Source organism: Poeciliopsis prolifica, unplaced genomic scaffold (genome assembly GCF_027474105.1).
Source record: "Poeciliopsis prolifica strain line A6 unplaced genomic scaffold, Auburn_PproV2 SCAFFOLD028, whole genome shotgun sequence".
NCBI lineage: Eukaryota > Metazoa > Chordata > Actinopteri > Cyprinodontiformes > Poeciliidae > Poeciliopsis > Poeciliopsis prolifica.
The window spans coordinates 4,662,069-4,689,410 of record NW_026562403.1 but is presented as its reverse complement, the minus strand read 5'-3'; the positions used below and the strand labels follow the sequence as shown (position 1 = coordinate 4,689,410).

Sequence of the window (27,342 nt, the reverse complement as noted above, 5' to 3'; positions counted from 1 at the left end):
TTAGTGGCTCAGACAGGTGTTTTTAATCAATAGCTTATTTAAGCTGAAGACAAGAAAATCACTAACAGCATGTGCAGGATTTAAATGGTTTATATAATACTTGATTCAACAATACAGGATTAAAAAAGTATTTTACATGTAGACAAGTCTGTCAAAACAACAAATAAAAACACTCAACACTATTGTGCAGCCAGCTTTAAAGACATGAAGATTATACATTTTGAGAGGAGGGGTGGGAAGGATTTTAGCTCGCTTTTTGTTATTTCTCAGCCTAAAAGAGTGAATGGCTGCTCAAAGCCAACATTAGCGGTCCTCTGAAACACTTTTAATCAATCCTTCTCTTGACATCATTTAGAAAAACACACAAGGGGAGCTCCAGAAGAGACAAACAAGCATGTGAGGCGTCATTCATCACATCCTCACTGTAGTGTATCAATTAATTAGGAGTGTTTCCAGTTCTTATAAAGACTAAAAAAGGCTTTGAAACGATGTTTGATCCTCCATTAGTTTTGCTGTTTAATTTTTAAAAAATCTCGTTAGTAGAAAGGATACAAGTTTGTTATTGTGCCAGAGAGAAGTTTACTCACTCATTATAGGCATAAATACCATATTCACTTGGGGTTTTAACAAGATTTATCTGAACTGTTGTTGTTGGTTTTTTTTTTTTGTTTTTTTCAGAATTTTTTTTAACTTTTTTTCTTATTCACACATTGTTAAAAAAAGACATACATTCCACTGACATTTGGTGAAACATTTTCTCTGCACGTCACAGAGAAAAATAAAAGTGAAGGAAAGACTTTCAAATCTGCAACTCTGCAACAGCACCCAGACATGGTGGTGGCAGCATCATGATCGGGGCTCGTTTCTGTAGGTGCATTGCATCAAGCAGATAAATAATGAAGGAAGACTACTAAATTATTCACTTAATCTCAAATCAAAGTCTAGATGTTCAAAACTTGGCCACAAGAGTGTGTTCCAACAGGACATTCATCCCAAATATAGATGGGGGTGGACCAGGGAGCTGGGGAACCTCCAGGAAAACAGGGTCAGATAGTTTAAATTGAATAGTTTTTACTCTTGTGCGTAATTCAACACTGATATTAATCTCCTAGAATGGCAATCTTACTGCAAGTTTGTAGGGTATGACCTCAATCAGACACTAAGTCAGGAAATCAACCGGTTTAAATGTTTTCTAGCCTTCCTGCTAACAAGAGTATTCAAATATCTCTCAGAATTATGCCAGATGCTAACTGATGGCTACAAAAAGAACTTAAAACAAGCTGATGGACTTTTAACTAATTAAGAAGCTGTACCTATGCATGTGATGCAATTTTTATCATTTGTCCTACAACAAAAAGGTAAATTCAGACTTGTGCACTCAATTTTATTAAAAATTATTGTTGTTTGCTGATTAATCCACCGTAAGAAAATGTGTCTTTAAAACCCCAAAATGAATAATATTCATGATTATGAGGGTACATAAACTTTCCACTAGTATTGTACACATTTACTGTTTAAGCACAAGTTAGTGGCCATAGATCAGGAAGTTAGACACTAAATATTTATTCTCATTCATAACAGAAAATGTGTTTTTGCATATTAAAGAACTAGAAGATTTTCAATTGTCCTTCAACTCTTTGAGTGAAGGTTTCTTTTTTCTTATTCCATGATGACAAACAGTCCCTTTGTCACTGCCTAAAGTAAATAAACCCTGTCTCAAGGAATATTCAGGCTATTAAGGTCACATTCAACTTCATGTCCCCACAAAAACAAATGCAACATTTTCAAGGGAACGTCGTCCAATTGAGCAGTTGTATTTGGTTGGTCAGTCTGTGACATCATTTTAAAAGGTCTTCAGACCGCGAGATCTTTTCCGCATGGCTTGAAGAAAAGTCCACAGAGATCAGAAGGATTTACAGTAAAAGCCTCCATAGTTGCTTCAGTTAGATCTCTCTCGTTCAGAGAAGTAGTCCAGGACCATAGCCCCAATATCTATGGCTTTTTTTTCCCAAAACGTGGTAATTGGTAAGAGCTGAACAACAACAGCACATGTGCTAGCATGGGGTAACGGTGAGACATGAGGCACTCAGCATTAGTATAAGGTGGAGTGAACATGGTTTTCTGGTATAAAATACATAGAAGACTAAACCACTTCATGATTTTAAACTCGTGCGATAAAAAGAGATGTAGCACATAGCACAACCTCGTCTACTCCGGCATGAAGGGTAAAAATGTTGACAAATCGTTTCCAGATCATTTTCTGCTCTTAAAGGTAAGTGATGCTACACCGAGGGCATGTTTATATCAAATAACAGCATGATCAGACTTTCTGAATTGAAGAGAGGGTGATGTTTGGCTCTCAGACAACCAGCGAACACAACGGGCTGGATGGGTCAAACGCTGCAACACAAGGGAATTAATGCCAAGTTACAACTTCGAACAATGACTTCTTTTTCTTGGAGATTCATCACAAGACACGGATTTGTCTTACACTCATAAAAACTTTTTTTTGGAGAAGCATTTCTGGATCCAACGGATGAAATCCAAACTTGACAGCATATTAACAATGATTGGTTGTTTGGTTTTACTCATGTAAGTAAGACCTCGTGTCTAATGGCTTGCATTGCATCTGTATTGCTTTCCAGTTGTCTTAAAACGGTGGCCTCTGATCCAAGAATGATTCTGTTAAGCCTGAGAAACTGAGATCAAACCACGGTATTTTTGAGCGTTATCATGTTAAATATATGAAATATTCATTTTTAGGAGTAGACATTAAAACTTTACTGTGTTGTAGGAGCAGCTTCCTCTTTGAAGACAGACCTAAAGTAGATCTCACTCCATCAGCGCTCAACCAGAGATCAGATCTTCCATCATACTCCTCCTTTCTTTAGCTGATGGCTCTAAAATGTCCCAGATAGCTTGAGCATCCCGCTCGGTTCATGTTGTTTATCACATCCATCCTGTGCAGATTGTCCCAGCGCAGAGTTAGGAGAGCTCGAAGCCTGTATTCATACTGATGGCGTAACGCAGTTTGTCACGCAGGATGCTCTTCTTACTGTAGTTGGGCAGCTTGAGAAGGTTGAAACACGTAGAAGAAGTAGGAAGTCGACCCCCAGGCTCCTTCTTTCGAATTGTGAAGAAGCCCCTGAGGACACTGCCGAGGGTGTCTCCTGTGTCCTGGACATGGCAGGTAAAATGTTCACAAACAATTATTTTTGGATTGACCATCACAAGTATTAGATTTGTATATTCTTTCTTCCTTAAAACCATGAAACTATTAGAAAGTATTTCAAAACTTCTCCTTTAATGTGACATATCCTATAAAGTTAATTTGAAAAAAAAAAGAACTTGTTCCAAGAAAAACTGTTAAAAAAAACAAAACAATCGGCAGTAGTCTGGTGCATTATGCTAGTTAAAGCACCTTTTAATTCAAGTACAGCATTTCGTCTTCACATGCTGACAAATTTGGAGAACATTAGGAAAGTAAAATGGGCAAATTGATCAAAATGTGTTGTAATTTAAAGTTTCCATCAAAGTATTAATTTAAATATGTACACTAACACAGCTGCATTATTACTTTCTCCTCTTTTCGCAAAAAGTTTTAAAGTAGTTTTTTTTCATATCCCTTAATCTGTCATGTATACTTTTAATAGAAACAGTAGATAAAATCTAAGAGCAAGTGGGATGAGAAAAAAAAGTGCAAAGATGACGGGTGCAGACAAAAAAGAGCATTTCTATTCCTCCAAACCCCAAATCCCACTCCGAGTTTCTTTCCTAATCTTTAATTTATGCACATTTTTATTGCATGATTCCAAATCTGCAAAGGATATAGCTCAAAATAAGCACATGAAACAAGTAACTTATTTTTCACTCTTACCTGATCATCTGAGACTTCCACACAACGGATGGAGAAAGGTGGTTTGAGGTAAGCAAAGCCTAGCAGAGGTGGTCTTGAACAGCTGGTAACAAACTATAAAAACATATTTGAAAGATAATGAATAGTAAATAACTTTGAATTTGCAGTAAAAACAAGTATTTAACTTTAGGAAACCTACTTTCAGGAACATAGCCCTCTCTTCAGCATTAAAGTCACTGGACAGGATGTCCCAAAGCCAGATGATGACACGGTGGCTGCTATGGAAGCCACCATAGTAGACGGTGTGTTTCCTGTAAGAGGCAAAAACAACAATGAGTATGTTAAACTGGCTCAATAAAAAGAAAAGAAAGCATTAGATAAATGAGTCAAGTAATATTTTGTGGGCAAGAAGAATGGTAAAAAGAAAGGCAAAAGTAAAAATTAAACTTACTTGAGGTCGTCTAAATCAATCTCTGCGTTATCCCCTGAGATCAGCCGCTGAACTTCAGGGGTGGAAAACATATGCAGCCACTCTGGATTAATGATGCTGCGGAAACCCCGTATGAAAGCCGCCGTTTGCTCCTTAATCTGCGTGTGCATCCTGAAGTGAGCCATCAGGTGGATGTAGCTGATCCTGCGGTAGAAAAAAGAGATGAAATCAGGCTGTGACAGTGACTCGACAAAGGACTTTGTTTTAAAAAAGGATCAACGCAGGGTTTTAACTATGGAATCTTAATTTACTTACTTGTTTTCATTGGTGACTGGCATAGTTTTTCCTCCAGGTATCAACTCATGACAGACAAGCTGCAAGGAAACACCAACTTAAACTTCATACATTAGATTAAATACCTTTCTGATACGCCTCCATTTTTATATTTACTTACCTGCCCCATAACGTCTTCATCATAGGACAATGTCAGTCCTAGATCTCCTACATCTCCGTCATAGCGCTAAGAAAAAAAAGATAAGAGTTTTTTGTTTTAAAAACTTTTCCAAAAATGTTCAGACTTCTCCAGACTGCATGTAAACGCAGTTACAGAGTCGGACCTTAATGGAAGTGAGGTTTTTGTAAAACTCAGAGTCCAGGGATGGAAGCTCGTCTATGGAGCTGTAGAAGGTGCTGTGGTGGTGTCCCAGGACTTGACTGAGGAAGAACGAGGCAAAAGGAACATCCACAACGATGCCCTGGCAAGGCAAATCAAGTAGCTGATTATCACATCACTCATAGCAATAGGCAGAAATGAGCACTCTGAAGATAAAATTACCTCATAAACAGCTTTACCGAGCATCTTCCCAACAAACTCAAAGAGTTGCAAGTGATTCTCGTGAATGTAGGATGTGGGTGAGGGATACAGCCTTTCATTTCCACTTGTAGTCTATATGAAATAAGCAATGGATCAAACCAGAACCGGGTGGTTTGAAGAAAACAAAACAAAGTGGGCCACATATTCGGGTTACCTTGAACAGGTTGAGGGCAGGATTGAAAACTTTCTTAATGATCTCCTCTAGAAACTCTTTGAAGACCCCATCCTGGTCAATTCCAGCCTCGTCCACTCCCAGGTCATTAACAAACTTCACACGAATGACGCCTTTTATGGAGTTCACCGGTAACCTGCGGAGTTGGTCATATCCGTCCTACAGGCAGGGAAATCCAGCAATTACTGAGGAACAAACCAGAAAGTTATGTAATAAAAAAGTAAAAAAATTAATCTCTACTACACACTTCTAGCATCCGTGAGCGGCGAATAGTAATATGGGTGACGTGCGGAGAAGCCGAGCTGGTTTCTACCAACCCTAAACTTTCTTTCTCCTTTGTGACGATGTTTCTGAACAGCAGCACTCTCTGAAAATAGTGTTGGGAATTACCATTGTGCAAAAAACACAAACATTAAGCAGGACACATGCTTTAACTGGAGAACCTCGATCACTCACGTTTTTATGTGGGATGACATGTGGGATGTACTGCAGTAGAAGTTGAGCTCTTTTTTTCCCTTTTTCCAGCTCTTGGAACAACAAGCTTGGCTTCAGATCCCTGAGTGAAACAGCAGGATCGTTCATCACAATGAAGATATTTCTAAACTGAAAGCCAGTGCATCATCTGAGGCAGGTGACAAGAGTTTTGGAGAATTTACTTGCGAAGCCAGTGGTCGTCGGGGGTGAACCTGCGCCTGCAGTCCCGTTCATACAGGACCATCAGCCAACCATGAACACTATGGAAGAGCTCCAGCTTTTCTCCTTTTGCATTTTCTATAAAACACAGTTAGTATAAATCGAATTAATTTCAAAGAAAGTTGTCGTTATTCACAAACATTGATGTTGAAATTGCATTCATTTCCAGAACTAAATTCTATCCCATCCTATAGATAAAAAAAGCTCATGATAAATGTCGGACAGATACAGTTTTCTACAGAGCTCAGGCTTTAAAAATTAAACTTGACAAAAGAGAACTAAAGAATAAACTAAAATATTTTCTGTTGCTTTTCTGAGAGACCGATTGATTCATCACCTGCTAAACTTTAGGTTTTGAATCCTTCTCACCCATTAAAGGAAAAGACTAAGATTCTTTCCTAGACTAAGGCTCAGGAAAGGCTTAATGACACACGGAAAAAAAAATGTCTGAAAATACTTAGATTTTTCCGTACTCTATTTTCTTTTCTAAACATTTCCAGTTCTGGGAATCCTTTTAATCAAATTCCATGCTTTTCCAGACAGAGACCCTGAAACTCCAAAGAAACTCATATCACAGCTGTTCTGGCCAGAGGTCACAGACTCACCTAAGATGCCGTCCCAAATCATCTTGTACACAAATGTGTTAAGAAAAGAGGAGATAGTGATGAGTTCCTCTATTTTGAAAGATGTTTGCTCCTCATACACTTCAATGTCATCCAAAATTCTGAAAGATAAAATTTTGGTTATTTATATGTAGCTTTAAGTCGCATAAAAGTTAAGGGGGGATTTACAAAATTTATGAAGCCAACTTATTAAATTATGAAAATCACGTTTCAATTTGAATTTATTCTACATTATAAGATCCCAGTCAAATCAGGTCAGAAAAGGATTGCTCTTGAAAAGAGGAAATTAATGTACTTACGTGATGAGGTGACGAGAGCAGTCACAGAACAGCATCAGCATAGCCAGGAGCTGTTTCGACTCCTCTGTATCGTTGTTCAGACACTCCATGAAAAGCTTGAGGCCCCCCTGAGGACCGAGCTCACAGATGAAAGCCCACAGTTTTGGTAAAAGGTCGTCAAGATGTGTCAGACCTGCAGTGAAAGAACAGGCCAGTTCTAATCATCAACGACAATATGTGCAAAAACATAACGTATGGGGTTCTGTGGCTGACCAGTGAGTATCTGGAGGCGTATTTGCGTCAGCGTGGACAGAGCCGACTGGTAGAGCACACAGATGCTGCACACTTTCTGAACTTCAGCCGAGTCGACCCGCTTCCCTCCGACAGGTTTCAGAATGTTCCTCACAGAAGCTGACTTCTGAAACGCTCTCTTGAAAAGATCTTTAAAAGATACAGACGCATCACATCTTGAATGACAGAAAATTCACTGTGTTGAGAGATTCTGTGGGTTTCACTTTGATAACTTACTCTTGACGGGTAGATTGTTTTGAGACGTGCTCGGCTGCGGCGGCGGTGGGGTGGACTCCTGGCTCTCCAGCTTCTTGGAGAGGACATCACTGAAGAGAGTCCGAATGACAGATACACCCCACAGCTGCTGAAGCTGCTTAGTGACCAGAGGCATTGACTCATTCAGACTAAGCAGGGAAGGAGAAAATACAGGTAGACAGAAATTGAAAGAAACAACTAGAATAGAGAAAACAATCAAATATAGCAAAAAATAAATGGGGAATTAATATTTATCAACAAAAATATAAATGTATGGGTATTTCTAACAGTATGCATAAAAAATTTTTAAAACTACAAAAATTTGGAGGTTTAAGTTTTATTTTTCTATCAAAACCTGCCAAATATTTTTTTTCTGATGGCTGGCAATTTATCTAAAGTCTGGAGAAAAAAGATGAAGTTAGAAACTAAACTATTCATTTTTTACATCAAAGTTTCTTGTCATTCTCTAACTTTTGTTCTGGATCTGATTGGCTCAGTTTAAAAGTTATATTTAAACTGCTGGGTTCATTTAAACACATAGAGACTCACTGACCCGTAGTCCACAGTCTGAGAGAACCAGCCCAGGACAGGATGCCAGTGTGTTAGGTTGGACTTCTTTTGTGATACGTATCTTTGGCAGTATGACAACATGTTGGTCAGGTCCTTCACAAAATGGTTGGCCTCTTCTTCTAAGACTTTCTCGTTGAGGTAACCCAAATGGATTAGGTTTCCTGTTGGGTACATTTGAAAGTAACATTAACAACAGATGCATTTCAGTAAACTGCATTGTCTCTGGAAAGTTAATTTAGCTCAGTAATTGGCTTGAAAATTATTAAAAATACTCATATGTGCATATGAGTATTTGTGTAGTCATTATTAGATATAGACTACATGGAGCCCCAACCAAGTGCTCAGACAATAGTGTGCAGTACAATGGTTTTATATAACATTGTAAATTCCCATGAAACATAATTTTGAGTTTCCATTATATGGAATCCATAATAATACACTTGAAATAAATCACTTTGTATGGATTTGATCTATAAAAAAAGACAGTTTAATTTTTTGACATTGACTATTTAAACTAACCTTTTGACTAACCAATTCACTAAAATGAACCTGCATATAAATCTGCTTTAGCAATTAAAAAGCCAAGTGCTAAATCATCTGGAAGCATTTACCAAGTAAGCAGAGTGTGTGGCTGCCCTCAAGACACACACAGATGTCCAGACACTGTTCTTCACGGCTCAGAAACAAAATGAACTTCCGCAAGAGGTCATGGGTCTGGATTAATGCCATGCACTGTTAGGAGAAAGTATATGTAAAGGCAAATGGTCTTAACATTTCATGGTACTAGATACAGACACAACAACAGGCTTTTACCTCTGGAGTCAAGACACTGAGGTGGGACACCACGGCGGGAACAGACATGATGTGTAGCAGGAAGGACCGGAGCAGGTTGTCTGAAAAGTGAGCTGCAATGACTGGCCTGTAAAAGATTTAGATTATAAGCAAGGCTGGAAATACAGTTTTTCAAAACACAAACCATAACAGACATCCATGTGTGTCAAAACTAAAACGTTCTATCCAAGTTGAGAAACTGAAATATGAGTGTACCTCAGAGACAAAGAGAAAACAGCAGTCAGGGTGCCTTTAGAGAGAGACGGTTTCGACCGAGCCAAACCATTGGTCAACAGAATCTATACAAATCAAATGTAACACAAACTTCATATTTAACAATTATATGTTGTTGTTTTTTTCAAAAAGACAAAAAAAAAACACAACTGAACACAATTGTCTTGTTTGAACTGTATAAAAAGCAAATAGTAAAAGTTAACCTGCAATATTGAGTAGAATCCCTTCTGATTTAGATGCCCCATAATATTTTCACAAATCCTTGTCAAAGCAGGTCTCAGAGCCTCACCTGCAACATTGGCAGGGGAATATTGTTCATTATGATTCCGTTTGAACAAAGTGTGTCAGGCAATAGCAGAAGATCTGTTCATACTTGACTCTCACCCTTTCCTCGGACTATCCGCCATGTTGATGTGTCAGTGAAGGTCACCAGCATGGTGAGGTACAGTGTAACCAGCTTGTTGTCTTGGAGTATGTCAGGCTGAAAAATCACACAGTTGGTTGTACAACTACATCTGAAACACAAGCCCTGAATTAATTGGATGCAATAATTAAAGACTGGATGAAGGATTACCTTTAGGTTTTTCAGCAACTGACAGCAGATCCAGAGGACATCTTTGATCTGTTTCAGCCAGGGAATAGTGAGGTCTTTGGAGAGAGCCAAAGAAACATACCAGACCTAAAAACCACAAGGGAGAAACATCACTAAAAAAAGTGAGATCAAACAAATGCTTCATTTCTAAAGGATAACAACACAGCCAGACTTACTTTAGGTTCGTTTTCAACCTCCATACTGGCCAGAATTGCTCGACATAGCTTCTCAAATCTCTGATGGAAGTAAAAGAAAAAGATATGTATTTTCAATATTTTCAAATTGTCACAACTGAAGCTGATATATCATTCATTTACATGAACCAATGGGCAGCAGTTAACTCACCATCTTATCCTCAAGGCGATATATAAATAGCAATTTTCGAGCAATTTTGAAAATTGAAAGTGCATTTCTTTTTGTTGTCCCTGCTTCTGAAACTTGAAAATAGTCATCAACCTCTTTCCTGATAAGATAAAAAAAAAATCACTATTCAGAAAACCGTATCAAAAGAAAATGCAACTCAGAACATCACCATACAAAAAGAATGCAAAGGCCTTGAAACTGTAGTCACCTGGTTTGCTTCTGTAGTCTGCAGCGACAGAGGAATCTCCTCACCAAAGCCTGGATCTGGGTTGCTGCTTTCTCCTTCTCTTTGTGTCCCTTTCTTTCCTCTCTGGCCTGCCTGGCTTTGTCCAAGAACTCGGACTTGGAGCTTTGAGGGACACTAAACATGGTGCACCCTAGAAAAGAAAAATGTACACTATTGATTTCACTTCAATAAATCTACGAGGGGGGATTTAAATAACTTACAATCAAATCAAAATTTCAAGGGTTTTTTTTGTTGTTTTGTTTTGTTTTTTTCCTCCAAAAACTTGAATATTACATAAAACCAATTTTAAAACTCTGAAGGCATCCCTTTCTATAATATTTTTTTCTTCCACTGAACATTTCATCATTATGATTGGATACTACACAATGTAAAGAGTAATCTTTTTTTAGCAGTTAACCTCTGAGGTTTAGTATCATGTAATACGTATAATTTTCATTTTTTTCTAAAGATATGGTTATGCCTTCATTAGCTTTAAGGCATACTCATCGACATACACAAAGAATAAGCTCTTGAAATAACAGTATGTTATAAATCTTTATGAATTTGAGTTTTAAATTTACTTACTGAAATATTTTAACGTTTTGACAGTATTCCAAGTTTTTGGGTTGCAGCTGTACCCCGTTAATATGAAGCAGGATGACAGTTCTTAAGAGGCGTCAAAGTCCACATCTATGCTGTTTGGAGCTTGTTACTCCCTGAAAAATTGAACATGACCAAACTGTTTTGGGAGAGCTTACCTGTGAAGTTAATAAGATAAGAAGATTTTGTCTGGCCTTCAGGCACACCTTTCGCTATACGTTCTCCTTCATCTGGCAGTCCGTAACATCCAACAAGGAAGAAAGTCCCAATGAGAAAAAAAAACAGAACCAGAGATCTAACTTGGCATCTCAGGAGTTAGAAACGACTCAGTGAAGATGGAGAAGCGACTGTTAGCTCGCAGGGCTAGCCCGCAGCTTGTCGGTTTGATACTGACTTCAAGACATATATTCTAAACATAGTTAGATTTAATTAGCATCGTGGTGAGGCGGAGTTTCATGTTGGAACGATGTCAGTTTGTTGTAACGCAGGAGACACACCGTTTCTAAATGTAAACAATGAGAAGGGAGCTCTACATACTCTGCAGCCATTAATCCATTGTGTCGCATCGAAACGACTCCGGGTAGTTTTTATCCGGTTTTGCAAAGTGCGTTGGGTGTTTAGATCCTTTAAAAAATCATTTTATTAGGCGAACTCAGTTTGTACAGTAGCGGCGAGTATAAATTTATTTTTGTGGAAACCAGCTATCGCCCAGTATGTTAGGTGGGCGTTGGGTAGGGGACTGTTATTGCTGTTACATTTTGCCGTATGATGTATCAACGGAAACGTGTGGGATACATAATTTATTTTTCACGCGAGCTAAAATTATTCAATCACAGCCTAGTTGAAATGAAGGTGATTTAGTTGTAATTAAATTAAAGCAGCAGTTTTTATTTTTAAAGTTTAAGATGGTTTTAACTCTCCCTTTAAACTGTGTTTGGGACGGTTGACGTCACTTTTATGAACGCGCAGCGGTACTCCGGTGATGTACCGTAAAAGTGGCCCCTGTCAAGTAAAGGACGTGATGGAACGCGCATTTCAAGCTATTTATGTTTTAGTCATTAAATGATAACACACACTTTACTAAATGAATTGGAGATTTTCTATAGCATTTGAACCAAATATATGTTCAAATGCTGGCTAACCGTGTGTTTAACTAATTTCAATAATTTACAGATTGTTTTGATCCATTTATCCTTTGTTTTCACCTCTTGTTTTCATCAACCCAGGAGGGTTTTGAATTAATACTTTCGTCTTTAATCATGCGGATTCTGTCAGTGGGTTGTAAATGATTGTGCTGAAATTGACATTTGAATGAGTCAGATAATGTCATAATTTAATGAGTTTGTTGAATTATGTAACTCATCACTAAAATAACTTGTAAAATAATTATATAAATTGTGGGATTTTCCATGCAAAAATTGCGCAGAAATTAATTTAATGTCGAAGTATTATTCAATTCAAGTACACAATTGAATTTCAAAAACACATTTCCCTTTTTCTTGAATGTGGGTGGATCACGTCTCCTCAGATGTAATATTTAATTATATATTCAATATAATATTTGAATAAAAATGCAAATATTTAATTATTAAATGTCTTAGTTTCTTCAAGATTTAAATATTTAATATTTTGTGACAAAAGTTATTAGGAAAATTATTGTGTCGTAAGGCACTTTTGATCGCTCCTAAACCTATTTGCACTTGAAAAGCCTTTCCTGAAACGGGGCGCTTTTTTCTGCACCACACCGGAAAATAGTGGGTGTTAGCTGACTGGCGTTAGCAAGCAACAATTTCGAAGTCAGCTGTGGGTTCTATGGTAAATATATGGGTTTCTTTCTACCTTTAAACAAATTAGTTATCCATTGATATCATAGTATTTATAAATAAAGATCACTTAAATGACATAGTATAAAATAATTTGCTTATTATAGAATAACTTCGGTAACTCCTAACTATGCTAACTGGCTGCTAGCTACTGAGAGCTAAATCGAAGTTGTGAGCGACATTGAAATAGCAGTTAATTGTTTTAGAAACAAAATAACATCTAATGTTTGGAATCGTTAGTGCCTCTTATTTTTTTGTTGAATACGAGTTTTTTAATTGTGAAAGCTTTCATTAGTTTACTGATGGCCTTGATGACGCCGTTTTTCCAACTGAATAAAATGTTTTTCATTCCTTCTGACATATTTGCTTGAAGAATCAAGTAAACATAGATAGGTTTTGACTGATCTAATTTTAAATTTGAACAACTTAAAAGAGACTGCACCAGTAATAGTAAGATAAAATGTGGAGTACTTTAAACACTTTAGTGGTAATTCATTGAAATATTTAAGACTTTCTGCTGACTTATCGATATCCATCAGTTTTATTATGGCATCTGATGTTAACTCATATATTCACTTTGTTTCTGCTTATATTTGTTGTCTCTTTGGGATCATTTATGGAATATTCACCTCTCTTTACCAGATCAATAGGCCCTATGCTGACCACCGCCCAGTCCTTTTGGTAAAAATTTAATTTAGAGGTTGCTTTATATCAGTCGACAATAAGTGAAAGTCATTACGATGTCTTAATAAGGATAATAATCTTTTGATATATATATATATATATATATATATATATATATATATATATATATATATATATATATGTATATATATACATATTGCATTGATGGTATAATTATGTAGAATTTGTGACAAAAAAGTATAGAAGATTATGGATTGGTTATGAACATATGGACAAGGAAGTTACTGCAAGCTTTCAGTAAGCATACATCTTTTGAAGGAAATCACAATGAGGACTACAGTGCCGGCTATATAGATGGACAAAATGACTCCAGTTCCAATCTTGAAATGTTTTGTGACATGGGCTACTCCTTCACAGAAGTTCATAAGGTTAATTCATTCTGATGGATGCTCATACCTGATGGATTCTCAATAGGAGACAAGCTGTTGTTCAGCACTGATGATTCCCTTCATATATCACCTTAGTTTATGAAGGGAATGTGTGTAATACCAAAAAGTATTAATTAAGTGACACTACAACCAGTAGATAACCGAATAGTACAGGTGTTTACTGTTCATGGAGTGATTTTTAGAGAAATCATGCCATGGTGGTGATTTTTCTTGTTTCTTTTTTGTTTTTTTTCTCCAGGAAGAGATGTCAGGAGACAGTGTGGTGAGCTCTGCAGTGCCAGCAGCTACAACCAGGACCACATCCTTCAAAGGTTCCAGCCCCAGTTCCAAGTATGTGAAGTTAAATGTGGGTGGAGCGCTCTACTACACTACAATGCAGACACTAACAAAGCAGGACACCATGCTTAAAGCTATGTTCAGTGGGCGGATGGAGGTGCTTACAGACAGTGAAGGTAAGCTCTGTATATATATTATGAATGTGCATACAGATGGTATTAGCTTTTACCCATCAATGGTTTTTGGTTTATAGGTTGGATCCTAATTGATCGCTGTGGGAAACACTTTGGAACAATCCTTAACTATCTCCGGGATGGGGCGGTCCCACTCCCAGAGAGCCGTCGGGAAACTGAAGAGTTACTCGCAGAGGCCAAGTATTATCTTGTCCAAGGCTTAGCTGACGAATGTTCAGCAGCCTTGCAGGTTAGTTCTTCAACATAAATTCTGATATCTGATTATGCTTTAAGCCACAAAATGTTGTACATTAGGAGACGGCATCCTGCATATCTTTGATGTGTCAAGTGGTTATTTGAGCCAGTGTTAGCTCTTCTGTCTATGAACCTTCTCTGCACACTTTATCCAATGAGGCATTTTTGTCCGCACAATTATTGTGGATATTTTCTCTTTTTTTTCCTAACCATTTTCTGTAACACACAGTGAAAATCGAGTGTGAAAATACCAGCAAATTCTGACACACTCAATCCAGACCATCTGGCTTCAACAACCATAATCTGTTTAGTCATTTTTTTCTATTCTTCTCCATTAGTTTGAATTTAAGGAAGTTGTCTTGGTGGCTAAATTGTTTAGTTTCTGCCATGTTATTATCTGACTTTCTATGTGTGCTAACTAAGATTGAATCAAGTATTTCCAGAAAAGTAACTTAATGTATAAACTTGTGTAAAACTAAACATTATTTAACAACTGAAAGACTTAAAGGTGATGATGAAATCTCCTTTTACTCTTTGCATGCTCAGTCAGCGCTGCATGGTTTTTCTTGCTACTTTGTTTTGAACTCTTTACCAAAGTGTTACCATTTTGTCTACATGTACTTGGATATTCTCATGAAAGTACCCTTTCCTCCTCATGTACTTTCCACTAAATGCCTGTTTCTCTTTGTAATCAGATGTTTTGATACAGATGCACTCATAAAAATGGTCAAATCTGATTGGTAATGACATTGTTCGAAAGGTGTAGCATTAAATCGCTGTTTCTATTGTGGCAGTAATTCTTGTTTAGGTAACATGACCACCGTTGAAACCAAAATAGCAGAATGACCTTCAGGTTGACACCTATCCTAGTTACATAACACAATTTAGGTTACAGCGCATTTGTCATCATATTTTGTCTGTGATATAAAATACTTTACCGAAATGTAACTGCAGTATTTAATAAAGGAAATAAAATTGTCTTTCAGAAGAAGGAAACATATGAACCTCTTTGTAAAGTGCCTCTCATGACATCATGTAAGGAAGAGCAGAGACTCATTGCAACCTCAAATAAGGTATGTTCTTGTAGCTTGCGCTGAATTTTATGGAACCATTAAGATATTTTTTTGTAACCAAAACACAAACATTTTGTCTTCCCAGCCTACTGTAAAACTGTTGTATAACAGAAGCAACAATAAATATTCATATACTAGGTGAGTATCCTTTAATACCATCATGATTAGATATGGATCATAAGCCAGATGACTTGCAGTACCTTCATCATTATTTTTTTACCTCCTGTCCAGCAATTCTGATGACAACATGCTAAAAAATATTGAGCTCTTTGACAAGTTGTCTTTGCGGTTCAATGGGCGAGTCCTCTTCATTAAAGATGTGATAGGGGATGAGATCTGTTGCTGGTCCTTTTATGGCCAGGGTCGTAAGATTGCAGAAGTGTGCTGCACTTCCATTGTTTATGCAACAGAAAAGAAGCAGACTAAGGTAAATATGCATCTGATGCATTTATTTTTTTGTCATTAAAATGAATTGGATTGTGGCACTTCTGACCTTCGATAATTATATTCTCTGTTCATTCTTTTTTATTATTACTATTATATAGCAGAATGTTTTTCACTATCGCTCTTATTTTATTTCTTTGTGCAACATTCAGGTTGAGTTTCCTGAAGCGCGCATCTATGAGGAGACCCTCAACATCCTTCTGTATGAGTCCCACGACGGACGGGGTCCGGACAACGCGCTGCTGGAAGCCACAGGTGGTGCTGCGGGAAGATCTAGCCATCTGGACGACGACGAGGAGCCCGTAGGAAGAGTTCGTAGGATTCATGTCAAACGACCCGATGACCGCACACACCACCACCAATGATCTCCCTGTTCTGACCCAGCAGTCTGTGTCTCTGGACCATGCTTGTGCCTTACAAACACCACTCAAATCACTCTCTCTCACTTCCTGTTGTCTTTTACCAGCTTCTCCAAGAGACTACTCTGAGTGGCGTACATCAGTTTGTATTGTTTTCTGTTTTTGTGTCTCGTTTTAGTTGTTTAGCTGTTGTGTTGCTTTGTAATCTTAAAAATGACTTCTTCTACAGTTGCTTACATGGATATTTGCTTTCAGCAGAACAAGGTTTTACCCATCGGACTGTTTGTGGAGTGTTTCTGTCAGTATAAATCTGTTGTTTAAGGGTTAAAGCTATGTGACGCACAGCAGAACCTGAAGTACAGGATGTAATTATTTAAAAAAGTAATGAAGACGGTTTGCGACTCTTGAGTCTGTCAGTGGTGTCATACCACAATGTGACCATACGGTGGCACTGTTTTATCCCTGGAATGTTACCATGGCTATTTTGTAGCCTGATAATTAATAAAACTACATAAAAAATAATTTTTATGTTACAGTATCCCAGAAGAATGCAACATTTCACTCTCTGGATTATATTCTATTTAGTTAGGATTGATATATTTCGGTTCACTCCACTATTTTCCAGTGGAGGAAACTTGATCTGTGACCTGAGGTGTAAATGTACTGAGCTGATCGAATGATGTCTGCTGAGGTTTAAGTGAATGAGTGTAATCAGACCAATGCCTGGCAGGAAGGCCTGTCTACAAGCTTTTAACAGAGATGGCAATTACACCTGTCCATCACTGCATTCATCAGAATATACTGTTTGCATACTATATGTTCAAGTCAACGCAACCATCAATTTTTAGGTCTGTTGTACAGAAGTGAACAAATTATGTTTTATATTTATATATCCTTTATCACAAATAAATTTCTAGATGCATTGGTTTTGGTATGTGTTTAATTTCCACATGTTCCTTGTCAGTGAAAATACAAAATTATAATACATATGGCTCCGTTGTTTAAAGAATTACATGGGTTTTTTTTAGCCAAGTTTGTGAATAATATGGTTTCCTCAAGTCAGATATTTTTTTTGCATATTTGATTTTTCAACTTAAAGTGAACCTCTGAATTAACAGCTCAGATTTAAACTTTACTAGATAAGATATCAAACTGTAGTTTTATTGTAGGTAAATATTGTGCTGGAAACTAACTTGACCTAAAACAAATGAAAAGTTTATTTCTGTCTGATGAGGGATGCAGCTCTTTAAGGTCGGGTGTGTATCCTGTCGACATAATTCTCTCCTAAGGGGTCTCCTGATTAAATATGCAGGGGCTTCTTGCGTGTCCTCACATTTTACCGTGTCCTTGTTCGTGTTGCCACCTGCAGCAAAAAAAAAAAAAAATTGGTTTATGTTTCTTTTTACGTTCAAGGTGAATTTAAAGATGGGATTATTTGTTTTTACTCACCACCATCAGGTGTCCATTCTTGGCTTTGTAAACCATGGGCTCCTGCCCTGTGGTAAAGTCTACTGCGCTCTCTTTGCCAGACTGGATTTTGATCTTTATGCTGAAAATGCCAAAGTTGTTGAGTAAATCTGAATGGCAAAACCAGGTGTCTAATTCTCAAGTCTTGAACTCACCTGCCCTGAACCACTTTGATTGCATCCTGTTTGTTAGCAATGATGCTGAGTTTGGTTAAAAACTCATACAGGTGCTCACACTGCATGATCAGATCTCCCTGAGTCAAAGAGTAACAAATGATAGATTTTCACCTAGCAATGTAAAAGTTTTTATGTTTCTGAATTTTCATAAAACTTGTCATCATTGCAATAATTTCTGTATTGGCACTGTCATGATCAGTGTTGGTTTAAGTAAAAAATACAAACCCAGACATAGTATAATACAGTGTGGCATGTATTTGTATTCAAATGAGTCAAATGTTGAGTAAAACAAACTTACACTGCAGTTAACAGCAAAATCAGCAAATCTTTTGGAGTTATCACTTTCCACATCTAGACACTGACATTTCTGTCTATCATTTTTTTTACTCAACCTAACATTAAATTGAGAATGTCAGCAATTTTCAAACCTTAAAGATTCTTAGTTGGATTTAGTTCTTTTGCTTTCACTGGGGAGTTCTAGATATAAAGATGCTTTGATTAATCCTCATTATTGGAGCTGTGGGTGTATGCTAACAGATCCCACCAAGCTGTGACTCTCTGCATCTCCTCCAGAGTTAGCATGAACCTTTTTGATTAATCCTCTCCTTGTTCAGTCTGTCAGTTTAGATGGATGCCTCTGTTTTGGTCGAAATGCAATTGTTCCCGCTCTACATTTTCAGGAATTGGATTAAAAAGCTCTATGAGACATGTTAAAAACTGTGAATTTTTAAAAAAATTTATTTATTTATAGCATAGCTCTTCTTCTCCACAACTTTTATATCTTACTCATTTGATGCTGGCTGTTCATGAATGTTCTCTAACCTCTGAAACCTTCACAAAACAGTAGGATTTATACTGACATTACATTAAATAAAGTTGGGCTCCATCTGAGGCCTATTGGTTGCACAGGATTTCTTTAGGAGTATCAGAGTAAGAGGGCTGAACAGAAACACACACTCCAGTTTTCAGATTTGTAAAAAAAATAAATAAAAATACAATACATGGCCTTGTATCCTTTTCATTCCATTTCAAAATTTTGTAGTAATTTTTTTATTTTTGTTGATTTATTACATAAAATCCCAATAAAATACATTGTGCATAATTTAATAAAATATAAAAAAAATACCTTTTGTTTGGGATCTTCACAAGTTATATGAATTACAATGATGCCATCGCTTAAGTTGCTTACAGATATCCCTGCAAAAAGTCCAAACTCAGTTTTTGCCCTCTATGAGAACCATAATAATAATAATTATAATAGTAATAATGTTAACCACTGAATTTTTTAATGCAGTTCAGACCTTTGAGAGAATTGTATGAAACTCGCTGTTTGATCTTGGCTTCCTCCACCAGATAGGCAGCAGTCTTGGTGAGGATGAGCTGCCTTGGCCTTGGTTTGAAGCCGTTTCTGTCATACTTAATCACTGGGACACAGTACTGCAGAAACACAGAACCCAACTCACTGAGACCTTGATTTGGTGCTGGATTACGTCAAGATGGTCATTTCATGCCATTACCTTAATCTGCTCATTGCGAATCATACTAAGAACCCGGATGTTTATCTCTTGCTCGCCTGGAGAAGACAGACCATGCATGCATGTGACCGTCTGGAAACAGAAGTGTGTGGAGCTGTTTTATTTGAAACTCACTGATTCTTGTGTCCAAGAAAGGTTGAGGGATGCTTGGTGGATAATTTTCCTTTTTGCCTTTGAAGATTGCACTGGTGACAACTTTCATTTGAAGCTGAAAGAACAAAACTATAAACCACAAAAAAAAAACAGCATTTTTTTCTCTTATATGTTGTGATCAGTGTTTCTTACTTGTGCTTTTTTCTGTGGTGAGATTCCTCGTACATATTTCCGCACCATCAGACGGTAGTGAAGCTTCCGCAGCATCTCTGATGCCTTTAATGAAGCAATAAAATCATCCTCAGAGCCAAAAGTTTACTTTTCATCCGGCTGCACCGAAATGAATAAACGCTGAGTTACCTCAGTGACCACAGCTGGGGGAGTTAGCCAGGTTGTCTTATCCAAAACAGACTTTGGCAGATTGTTTCTCAGTCTGTTCAAGTAGCTTTGTCTCACAAAGGCCAGGTACTCCGAGTTATCTGTGCTTTTTGCTTCCCCTCTGTTAATGTAGGCTTTGATGAACCTAAAACAGGAGAACAAAATGCAATTTAGATGAAATGATGTGATAACATTCAGATTTAGGGTGCCATTTTTATTTTATTTTATGTTTTTGCTTACTTCTTGATGACTTTTACAGCCCATGCTCTTTTCTCTTTCTCCTTCCTGGCCTGTGCTCCTCTCCAACATGTCTCAATCTTTGTTGCTGAAGACATTAAATTAAAGATAAGCTTGCTTGCACGTCAACAAAGAAGTTTGAATATTGGTGAAATGTTCCTAAGTCTGAAACATAATGTATTTTTGCTATTGGAGATGTGATAGATATCTTGGTATAAAAACTGTTTTCCAATCCAGTGTATGGTGTTGATATCAAAGTGATCTTTATGGTTTACAAATATTTAAACTGCTTCATGTTCTGATATTTACCAGCCTCTTTCTGTTTCTTGAACTCTCCCTTCACTTTGTATCCTTTATACTTGGCCTGAAGTTTTGATGCTGCAAATCATTAAAAGTCGTCAATAATAATAATAATAAAAGTTTTTAAGATTTGAATTAAACGTACCCAAGTCATGTTTGCATTTCTCGTAAGCATCCTCTGTGGCATAAAGAGTCCTGGGATGACGGATGAAGATCTTGGTCCTATAAAAATCCAATCAGGGATGGTAATTTTTAGCCAAAACTTTCTTATTGAGTGTTTTTTAGACGGAACTAGAAGGTTTTCCTCACCTTCCCATTTTGTACTCATCAGGCAGGTAGCCCAGGTGTTGAACCAGCAATTCAACTCCATCAGCAGGTATTCCTCTCCAGTGAGGCCAGGTGGCCGGGCACAGGGGTTTGTATCTGTGACATGAGCCATGTTAACACACGCATGAAAAGTTTACACACATGAAATCAAGCACAAATTCATGGGGAAAGATATGTTTTTGCAGGACCTCTTTAAGAAGTCCTCATACTTCCGACGGTAAGCGAAACCAGCTCTTCTCACTCTGAGATGCTCCATCAGGCCCAGGTACTTCACCTGGTGTCTGATCAGTGCTTCATCAAACTGTCCTGTGATTGGATGACAGAGATCATGAAACAACCCTGTTGATTGTATTAACCTTTTCTGCCTTTTCTGAGCTGACATACCTGGCTGCTTGGACTCGTTGGGCTTTAGACAGCGTATGTACCAGGCCTCTTTAGCCGTGAGCATCTCTGTGAGCTTCTGCAGGCTGTTCTTAAACTGGGTCGCTACCTACAGCCAAAGGGTCATACCATCAGTTCAACTGGTAGATACATTATGTAGGAATTAAGAGTTTTAGTCAGATTGTGGATACTAGTGAAACTTGTTAAAACAGATTTTAACAAGTCAGAATCTATTATCGCCAGTCTTCAAGGGATATAAATTATGGATACAGGCTTAATTATCTGCACACATCTGTATGCTTTCTTAAATAAATGTCTTTCAAAAAACTGCAGACACACCAAACAGTTTCTGTAGTCACCAGCAAACTCAAGGAATCATTCTGGTGGAGTATCTGACCACTTTCTAAGCAGAATTGGCCAAGTCTATTCATATCCGTTGGTGTCCACAATATTTTTTAGAAAGTCTGTGGTCAGTCCAGAAACTTAAATGGTACCTGATCTGGACCAGTGTCCTGTTTGAACATTTGATTTTATTCATTCATCCATCCATCCATCCATCTATTATCTGTTCACCCTCATCCCTAGTGGGGTCAAGAGGTGCTGGTGCCTATCTCCAGCTGCGTTTTGGGCGAGAGGCGGGCTTCACCCTGGACACGTCGCCAGTCTGTCGCAATTCGATTTTATTATTTATTTTAATTACCAGCGTCTTGATTTTAGGTGAAGTTGATCAATTTGGATGTAGTTTTCCTTTATTCCACGTTGTGTAAGACAATTAAATGGCCTCTTCAAAGAGATTCATCCTGAAAATACTTTATGTGGAATTAAAATGGCTACATGCCAGGAAACCAGTTAACTGAGATAAACTTGCTCCATTTCTGATAGGAACAGTGGCCAAATACCCATTTGGTGTCTGTAATAATTCATCAAAGATGTTTGTCACATTATCAATGCGTGAACAATTTTACATTTTAAGAATCCAACACAGATGGGCTTACTGTTTCTGGTCTTCTCTTGTTTGTTGTGTCCACAGCAGAGAAGCACTCCCTGACAATTGTATTTTTTGACTGACACATCAGCTTTAAAGAGAAGTGAGAGTCCACATGAATGCATGTTTACATCAAGATAGTAAATTGTCAAATATTGTTAAAAATCTTGTTTTATTTACTGCAGTCTTGTAACAACATAACTTTTGATTACATATCTATATCTCAGTAATTAGAGGTGCAAAAATCCGTACTCACATTTTCTATGTTTCTGTATAACAGGTCATTATTTTTGTCGAGAAAACCTAAAAATGTAATAAATAAATAAATAAATAAATAAACATTCTATGTTAAATGATTGCCACTATGAAATTACACTAGTCCAGATGTTAATGTGAAAGTGGCCTTAGGACTGTGGTTTTATTTTACCCACAACGCAGTAGGTGACCTCCCCGGCGTAATGCAGGAGTCTGAAATCTCCCCTCTCCAGAGTCTTTCGTGTCATTTTGTCAGCCAGTCTGTGTCTGCAGTCAAAGAGATGGAAACAAAGTCAGAGATTAATCATAACTCTTTGTCTTCATGAAGCCACAGTCCACTCCACTGAGCAGAAACTTGGTGTTTGTGGTCACTGATAATACAGATTTTAACTCACGTCACAAAGTGTGGATGATTGCTCATCTTTTGTTCTAATCTCTCCAGAAAGGTGAGATCGGTGGCATCTCCTGGCCTGAGACACTCTTCATCCTGCAGAATCAGATTCGGATATTTATTTTATTATTGTTAAACCTCACTTAGACAGTCATATTCAGGAAATTAGCCTATTATTGAAAAGTTCCCTTATTTCAGTAATTCAATTCCCCAAGACTAATATGATTTTCCACTTACAGCTAATGAAGGCATGCGATTTCATTAAATATTAAAGATTTTTTAAAAATTTACTACAAAAATAGGACAAATATGACTATTTATGTGAAAAGGATCACACACCAGTATTGATATGATTCCTCTGTGTTTCTCCTCAACCAGGTCACAGATAATCTTATTGTTGAAGAACTGAACCGGCTCCCACTTTGAGAACAAAACACTTAGAATAAAGCTGGGACATGTTGATGAATATTCATTTCACTTTTTCGTTTTCCAAGTTTTGATCAGTCTTACCTCGATTCCCTCAGCTTCATATTCTTCCTGCTCCGCTTTGAGCGTCAGCTGGATAAAAAGCTGCTGCAGTTTCTCGTTGCAATAGTTTATACAGAACTGTTCAAAACTGACAACAAAGAGGGCAGATATTCCTGTTTTTATGCAAAATTTGTCTGTTGGTAGCATTGGGTTTTATTTTACAGCAAAAATATTTATCAGAGAATCTACTATTAATCCAGAATGCAGCTCACCTGTTAACATAGAACACCTCGAATCCATATATGTCCAGAAGCCCGATAACAGTCTTTCGTAAAGAGTCCTAGCAGAAAATATTGCTATAAAACACTGAACTTTAAAAAGTATTATCATCTCTACAACTTTTCCACATTTTGTTGTGTATTTGTTGTTGTATTTTATCTGGAGTTTTAGTGAGAGTACATTATGCAAGAAGATAGAAGTGGTGAGAAAATTATGCATAATTTATTATTTTTTTTAATACAAGTGTGGTGTGAAGTAAAAACCAGTGAAAATGATTCTAAGTTAGAAAAAAAAATGTTGTTACCTGTGGGATATGACTCTTTAAATTATCTCAGATTTTTTTGAGGATGCCATAAAAATGCATTGGATATTGTGGTTGTAAAAGCAAAAATCTAAAACGTTCACGGGGTGTTTGTGTTTTAGCTTTGAAAATAAAAACTGGAATGTAGGCTTTTACGTCATATATGCTCACCTTGTTCTCCATAGACTCATTAATCCTGTTGACCAACCAGGTAAAAGTCTGTCCGTAGATGGCTTTGGCCAGGGCGTCTCTGACATAGATGGCGTGGTCTATTGTGAATGGACTGAGGACCTTAAAAACATAAAATAAATGTCACAATTGCAGTTTGGAGAAAAACAATTTATCACCTAATGAGGGTAAAAGATGTTTGACGTCTGCAAACCTGCTCTGTTTTGGCTTCAATCTTTCTAAATGTCAGTCCCTCCTTAAGCTTGTTGGCATCCACCCCCAGAAGCTGTGAAGGAAACTGAAATGAGTCGCCGAATGGATTTCTGAGCCTAGTTCGACATCAAATTCAGGAATGTTTGCTTTCCTTACATCTGAAACCCAGTTCAGCTCCGTATTGTTCTTCAGGAGGGCGTGACCTTTATTGTCTGGATCAAAGTGAACATTTCCCAAATGGAGAACACTTGCAACCACCCTAAACAGATGCTGCACAAAGATACTCAGGTTTTTTTTTTTTTTTACAAACATGTTCATGTTAATACTGCTTCATGCAAAACCATTCAACTTACATTGGTGTTAGTTTCATCAAATTCAATGACTTGCAGGGCATTTTTGACGGATTTCCAGTCATTTTTGTCATTTATAGACGACACAATGGCACATTCCCCCTGTTGGAAACAAAGAACACACAATTATACAATATTGCCAGTGATCATAATTAAGAATGCTCTTCTGAAGTCACACAAACCTGCGTTAGGTAGTAGTAATGCTGGACGTCTCTCTCAAGGCCCAGCTGGGTCAGCAGGTCATCCGATCCTCCTTCCACCAGCTGGTAGAAAACGTGGAAGTTCCTTTCTCCATGATTCTGGTGCACAACCCTCGATTTCTCCAGCAGGTAGTTCAGGATGTGGCCTCCAACAGCGTCCCCCTTCAGGCACCAGGATTTACATTTGATCATGTTCACATTATACGCAATGCTGACTTTTTTTTTTTTCGTTGGCTTTGTAACGTAATGTAAAATAAGGCAAAAGAAAAAACCTAGCAAAACTCAGTTACCAGGTTTGATTGATAAGTCCACACACACTCAGAAAATACATGTTTTATTTATTTTGATCTTTGTTTTGTTGCACTGATATATATTTTTTCCACAGCAGCATTTGCTTGAATCCTTACCTGACTGTCAAATTGAATATCCATGTATTTCCCAAACCGACTTGAGTTGTAATTTTTCAGAGTTTTTGCATTCCCAAAAGCCTTTAATAAAAAAAGAAACTCTTTTATTCAGAATAATTGTCACAATCACCTCTTATTTAAATGTATAGTCGATGTTCTGATAAAATTGGAAGCAACCATTGAACCTCTAAGACGGGGTTGGACATGAGCATCTTGTCTCTGACGTTGTTCATTAAAGTGGTGCTTGGGCAGCTGACGGCATAATATTGCAGGATCTTCTTTGAGGCCTCAGTTTTTCCTGCTCCACTCTCACCAGAGATGAGGATGAAGTGATTGTTGAACTCTGTCAGCATGGCATGGTATGCATTATCAGCCAAGGCATAGCTAAAAATTGTAAGACATCAAAGGTCCAGTTAGGAAAACAGGTTTAAAATAGCAAGATTTGTATGGATTGTGATTACATAGATTTATAGTTTAATAGTAAGATTTATTTTCAGATTATGCTGTCCTAAAAGATAAGATCCAAAGAATTATTGCGGACCTTTTTAATTGACTGTACCTTTCTTAAACAAACTAAAACAAAATGGACACTCTGGATTTGGGTAAACCACCTTAAAAATGACGCTGCTTTTGGTTTTTCTGATCAATATAAGTTAAAGATTTTACCGACTTCATTTATACTCTGATTGAACAGTGTACAAAGTTTGAATGCCCATCAAAAGCTCACATGTGTGGTGGAAGCTCAAAAAAGTTGACACCCATGTAGACATCCATCTGTTTCTTAGTGTAGATGTCCAGGTCCTTGTACGGATTCACAGACACAATCAGTGTGCCAATGTAAGTCTAAGGACATGACAGAGTGAAAATAATCATTCAAAACATGTGATTTAGTTTAGATGTGGGTTTCTTTTTTCTTCAACTCACATAGATTAGATCTTTGCTGAAACGTTTCTTCAGATTGCTGACAACAGCCACTTCTGTGGTTTCGTCCAGAAGAACAAAGTCCTGGATTCCCACTCGGTCCCTGGCGGTCAGGGCACCCTCCATATCCAGCCGGCCCTGTGCAACAAGTATCAATCATCCCATCGTTCAATACTCTGCTAAAAGCTCCTGAGTTGGTAAATTGTTATTTACTGTTAACCCAGTGTTGTGTAATCTATTTCTTAGCGCACTTTTATTTTATACTATTTAATTTTAAAAACCTGAATAGTGTTTGCTAGTTTGATTCATTCTACAAATCAGGAAAAATTGGGCATAATGCAACCAAATGCAACAGGTATAAATGCATAAAAAGTTTCAAGAAATCTATTTTGACATCTCCATCTGGATGAATGTATGTTTCAGTAAACAACTCCAAGACCACAAAAAGCACATACAGTCTATTTTGTAGACCTATAGTAACTAAAAAGATTTGGAGCTCTTAAAAGTCTCTATACCAATGTCTTTGATTATACTTATGAACAAACAGAAGATAATTGCTACACCATTCACAAGGACCTTGGCTAGCAGCCGTTCATTCAGTTGAGCTGATGCTCCAAGTAAACACTACACAGAGTGCAAAATGGACTGGCAGAGCCTGAAACAGCGGCGTGTTTTAGAAGTATAGTGGGAAAAAAATTCCACCAATCTGTTTAGCATTCACAGCACCAACACTTTGACCAAAGGTTTTCACAGCTTTTGTTGTTTTTTTTTTTTTTTTCAGTCCCTCTTTGGAAGCAGAAATCCTTTGATTCCCTACTCTCTCTGTAAAAACATTTAAAAAAAACATAATCCATTGGATCTAATTGACACAAAGCCCTCCTTCCCCCCTCCCTCATGCCTCCGTCCTCCTCCGATGGCCCTCGTTTCTTCTGAGAACGGCCGAGGGGCTTTTTGTCCTGTAAATACCACGGAGGAGAGACAAAAAAGACGTCTTTAAAATGCAGTCTACAATCCATTACACATATTCTCCCTCCATATCCATTCAGTAATTATTCATTAGAAAACATTTAACGTCACAGTGAATTTCACACTAGGCAGTCGAAACACAATGGAGGAGATTTGGCC

At 37.5% G+C, this 27,342-nt stretch overlaps 3 protein-coding genes across 4 annotated transcripts; 1 reads left to right on the top strand and 2 right to left on the bottom strand.

Moving 5' to 3' along the window:
* Positions 1 to 72: 72 nt before the first annotated feature.
* ube3b (ubiquitin protein ligase E3B) lies at positions 73 to 11,468 on the bottom strand. Of its 2 annotated transcripts, XM_055049007.1 has the most exons (28): positions 11,095 to 11,468; positions 10,874 to 11,004; positions 10,271 to 10,439; positions 10,045 to 10,162; positions 9,876 to 9,935; positions 9,682 to 9,786; positions 9,492 to 9,588; positions 9,311 to 9,396; positions 9,090 to 9,172; positions 8,856 to 8,961; positions 8,654 to 8,774; positions 8,026 to 8,203; positions 7,455 to 7,621; positions 7,200 to 7,367; positions 6,948 to 7,119; positions 6,631 to 6,749; positions 5,989 to 6,103; positions 5,789 to 5,888; positions 5,580 to 5,699; positions 5,315 to 5,491; positions 5,122 to 5,232; positions 4,904 to 5,041; positions 4,741 to 4,806; positions 4,602 to 4,660; positions 4,308 to 4,490; positions 4,056 to 4,167; positions 3,878 to 3,970; positions 73 to 3,177 (listed from the first exon to the last, which is right to left on the bottom strand). In XM_055049007.1, exons 3-28 carry the CDS (start codon positions 10,429 to 10,431, stop codon positions 2,986 to 2,988), a joined length of 3,207 nt encoding a protein of 1,068 aa, XP_054904982.1. In that variant the 5' UTR covers positions 10,432 to 10,439; positions 10,874 to 11,004; positions 11,095 to 11,468; the 3' UTR covers positions 73 to 2,985. The 2 variants fall into 2 exon arrangements, with proteins under 2 accessions (XP_054904982.1, XP_054904981.1); XM_055049006.1 differs by lacking the exon at positions 10,874 to 11,004 and having other exon boundaries at positions 11,047 to 11,468.
* Positions 11,469 to 12,615: 1,147 nt separating this feature from the next.
* On the top strand, positions 12,616 to 17,312 carry kctd10 (potassium channel tetramerization domain containing 10). Its single transcript, XM_055049124.1, has 7 exons — positions 12,616 to 12,703; positions 14,044 to 14,257; positions 14,335 to 14,504; positions 15,496 to 15,582; positions 15,668 to 15,720; positions 15,814 to 16,009; positions 16,179 to 17,312. Exons 1-7 carry the CDS (start codon positions 12,701 to 12,703, stop codon positions 16,389 to 16,391), a joined length of 936 nt encoding a protein of 311 aa, XP_054905099.1. The 5' UTR covers positions 12,616 to 12,700; the 3' UTR covers positions 16,392 to 17,312.
* Positions 17,313 to 17,429: 117 nt separating this feature from the next.
* myo1ha (myosin IHa) lies at positions 17,430 to 26,367 on the bottom strand. The gene is made up of 31 exons (XM_055049123.1): positions 26,221 to 26,367; positions 26,024 to 26,139; positions 25,482 to 25,680; positions 25,297 to 25,377; positions 24,872 to 25,051; positions 24,693 to 24,791; positions 24,496 to 24,609; positions 24,341 to 24,412; positions 24,130 to 24,249; positions 23,651 to 23,718; positions 23,421 to 23,526; positions 23,250 to 23,330; positions 22,915 to 23,006; positions 22,692 to 22,786; positions 22,521 to 22,567; positions 22,275 to 22,355; positions 21,283 to 21,388; positions 21,087 to 21,204; positions 20,881 to 20,994; positions 20,717 to 20,793; positions 20,581 to 20,649; positions 20,275 to 20,359; positions 20,017 to 20,179; positions 19,849 to 19,932; positions 19,678 to 19,771; positions 19,546 to 19,601; positions 19,330 to 19,465; positions 19,155 to 19,225; positions 18,008 to 18,105; positions 17,835 to 17,934; positions 17,430 to 17,748 (listed from the first exon to the last, which is right to left on the bottom strand). The coding sequence occupies exons 1-31, from the start codon at positions 26,341 to 26,343 to the stop codon at positions 17,722 to 17,724; spliced, it is 3,072 nt and encodes a 1,023-aa protein (XP_054905098.1). The 5' UTR covers positions 26,344 to 26,367; the 3' UTR covers positions 17,430 to 17,721.
* Between the last annotated feature and the right edge of the window lie 975 nt (positions 26,368 to 27,342).

What these genes read in the sequence shown, in the direction of transcription:
- ube3b (XM_055049006.1), bottom strand. Translation starts at nt 10,431, where the DNA reads ATGTTTAGTGTCCCTCAAAGCTCCAAGTCCGAGTTCTTGGACAAAGCC. An exon ending in TCAGTGTCTTGACTCCAGAG is followed by an intron (nt 8,775 to 8,855) that starts GTAAAAGCCTGT and finishes TTCTCCTAACAG; the next exon opens with TGCATGGCATTAATCCAGAC. An exon ending in TCTCAGACTGTGGACTACGG is followed by an intron (nt 7,622 to 8,025) that starts GTCAGTGAGTCT and finishes TTCCCTGCTTAG; the next exon opens with TCTGAATGAGTCAATGCCTC.
- myo1ha (XM_055049123.1), bottom strand. Translation starts at nt 26,343, where the DNA reads ATGGAGGGTGCCCTGACCGCCAGGGACCGAGTGGGAATCCAGGACTTT. An exon ending in GGTCACCTACTGCGTTGTGG is followed by an intron (nt 22,568 to 22,691) that starts GTAAAATAAAAC and finishes TTACATTTTTAG; the next exon opens with GTTTTCTCGACAAAAATAAT. An exon ending in TTTCTTGGACACAAGAATCA is followed by an intron (nt 19,602 to 19,677) that starts GTGAGTTTCAAA and finishes TGTCTTCTCCAG; the next exon opens with GCGAGCAAGAGATAAACATC.
- kctd10 (XM_055049124.1), top strand. An exon ending in TCATTGCAACCTCAAATAAG is followed by an intron (nt 15,583 to 15,667) that starts GTATGTTCTTGT and finishes TTGTCTTCCCAG; the next exon opens with CCTACTGTAAAACTGTTGTA. An exon ending in CAGAAAAGAAGCAGACTAAG is followed by an intron (nt 16,010 to 16,178) that starts GTAAATATGCAT and finishes TGCAACATTCAG; the next exon opens with GTTGAGTTTCCTGAAGCGCG.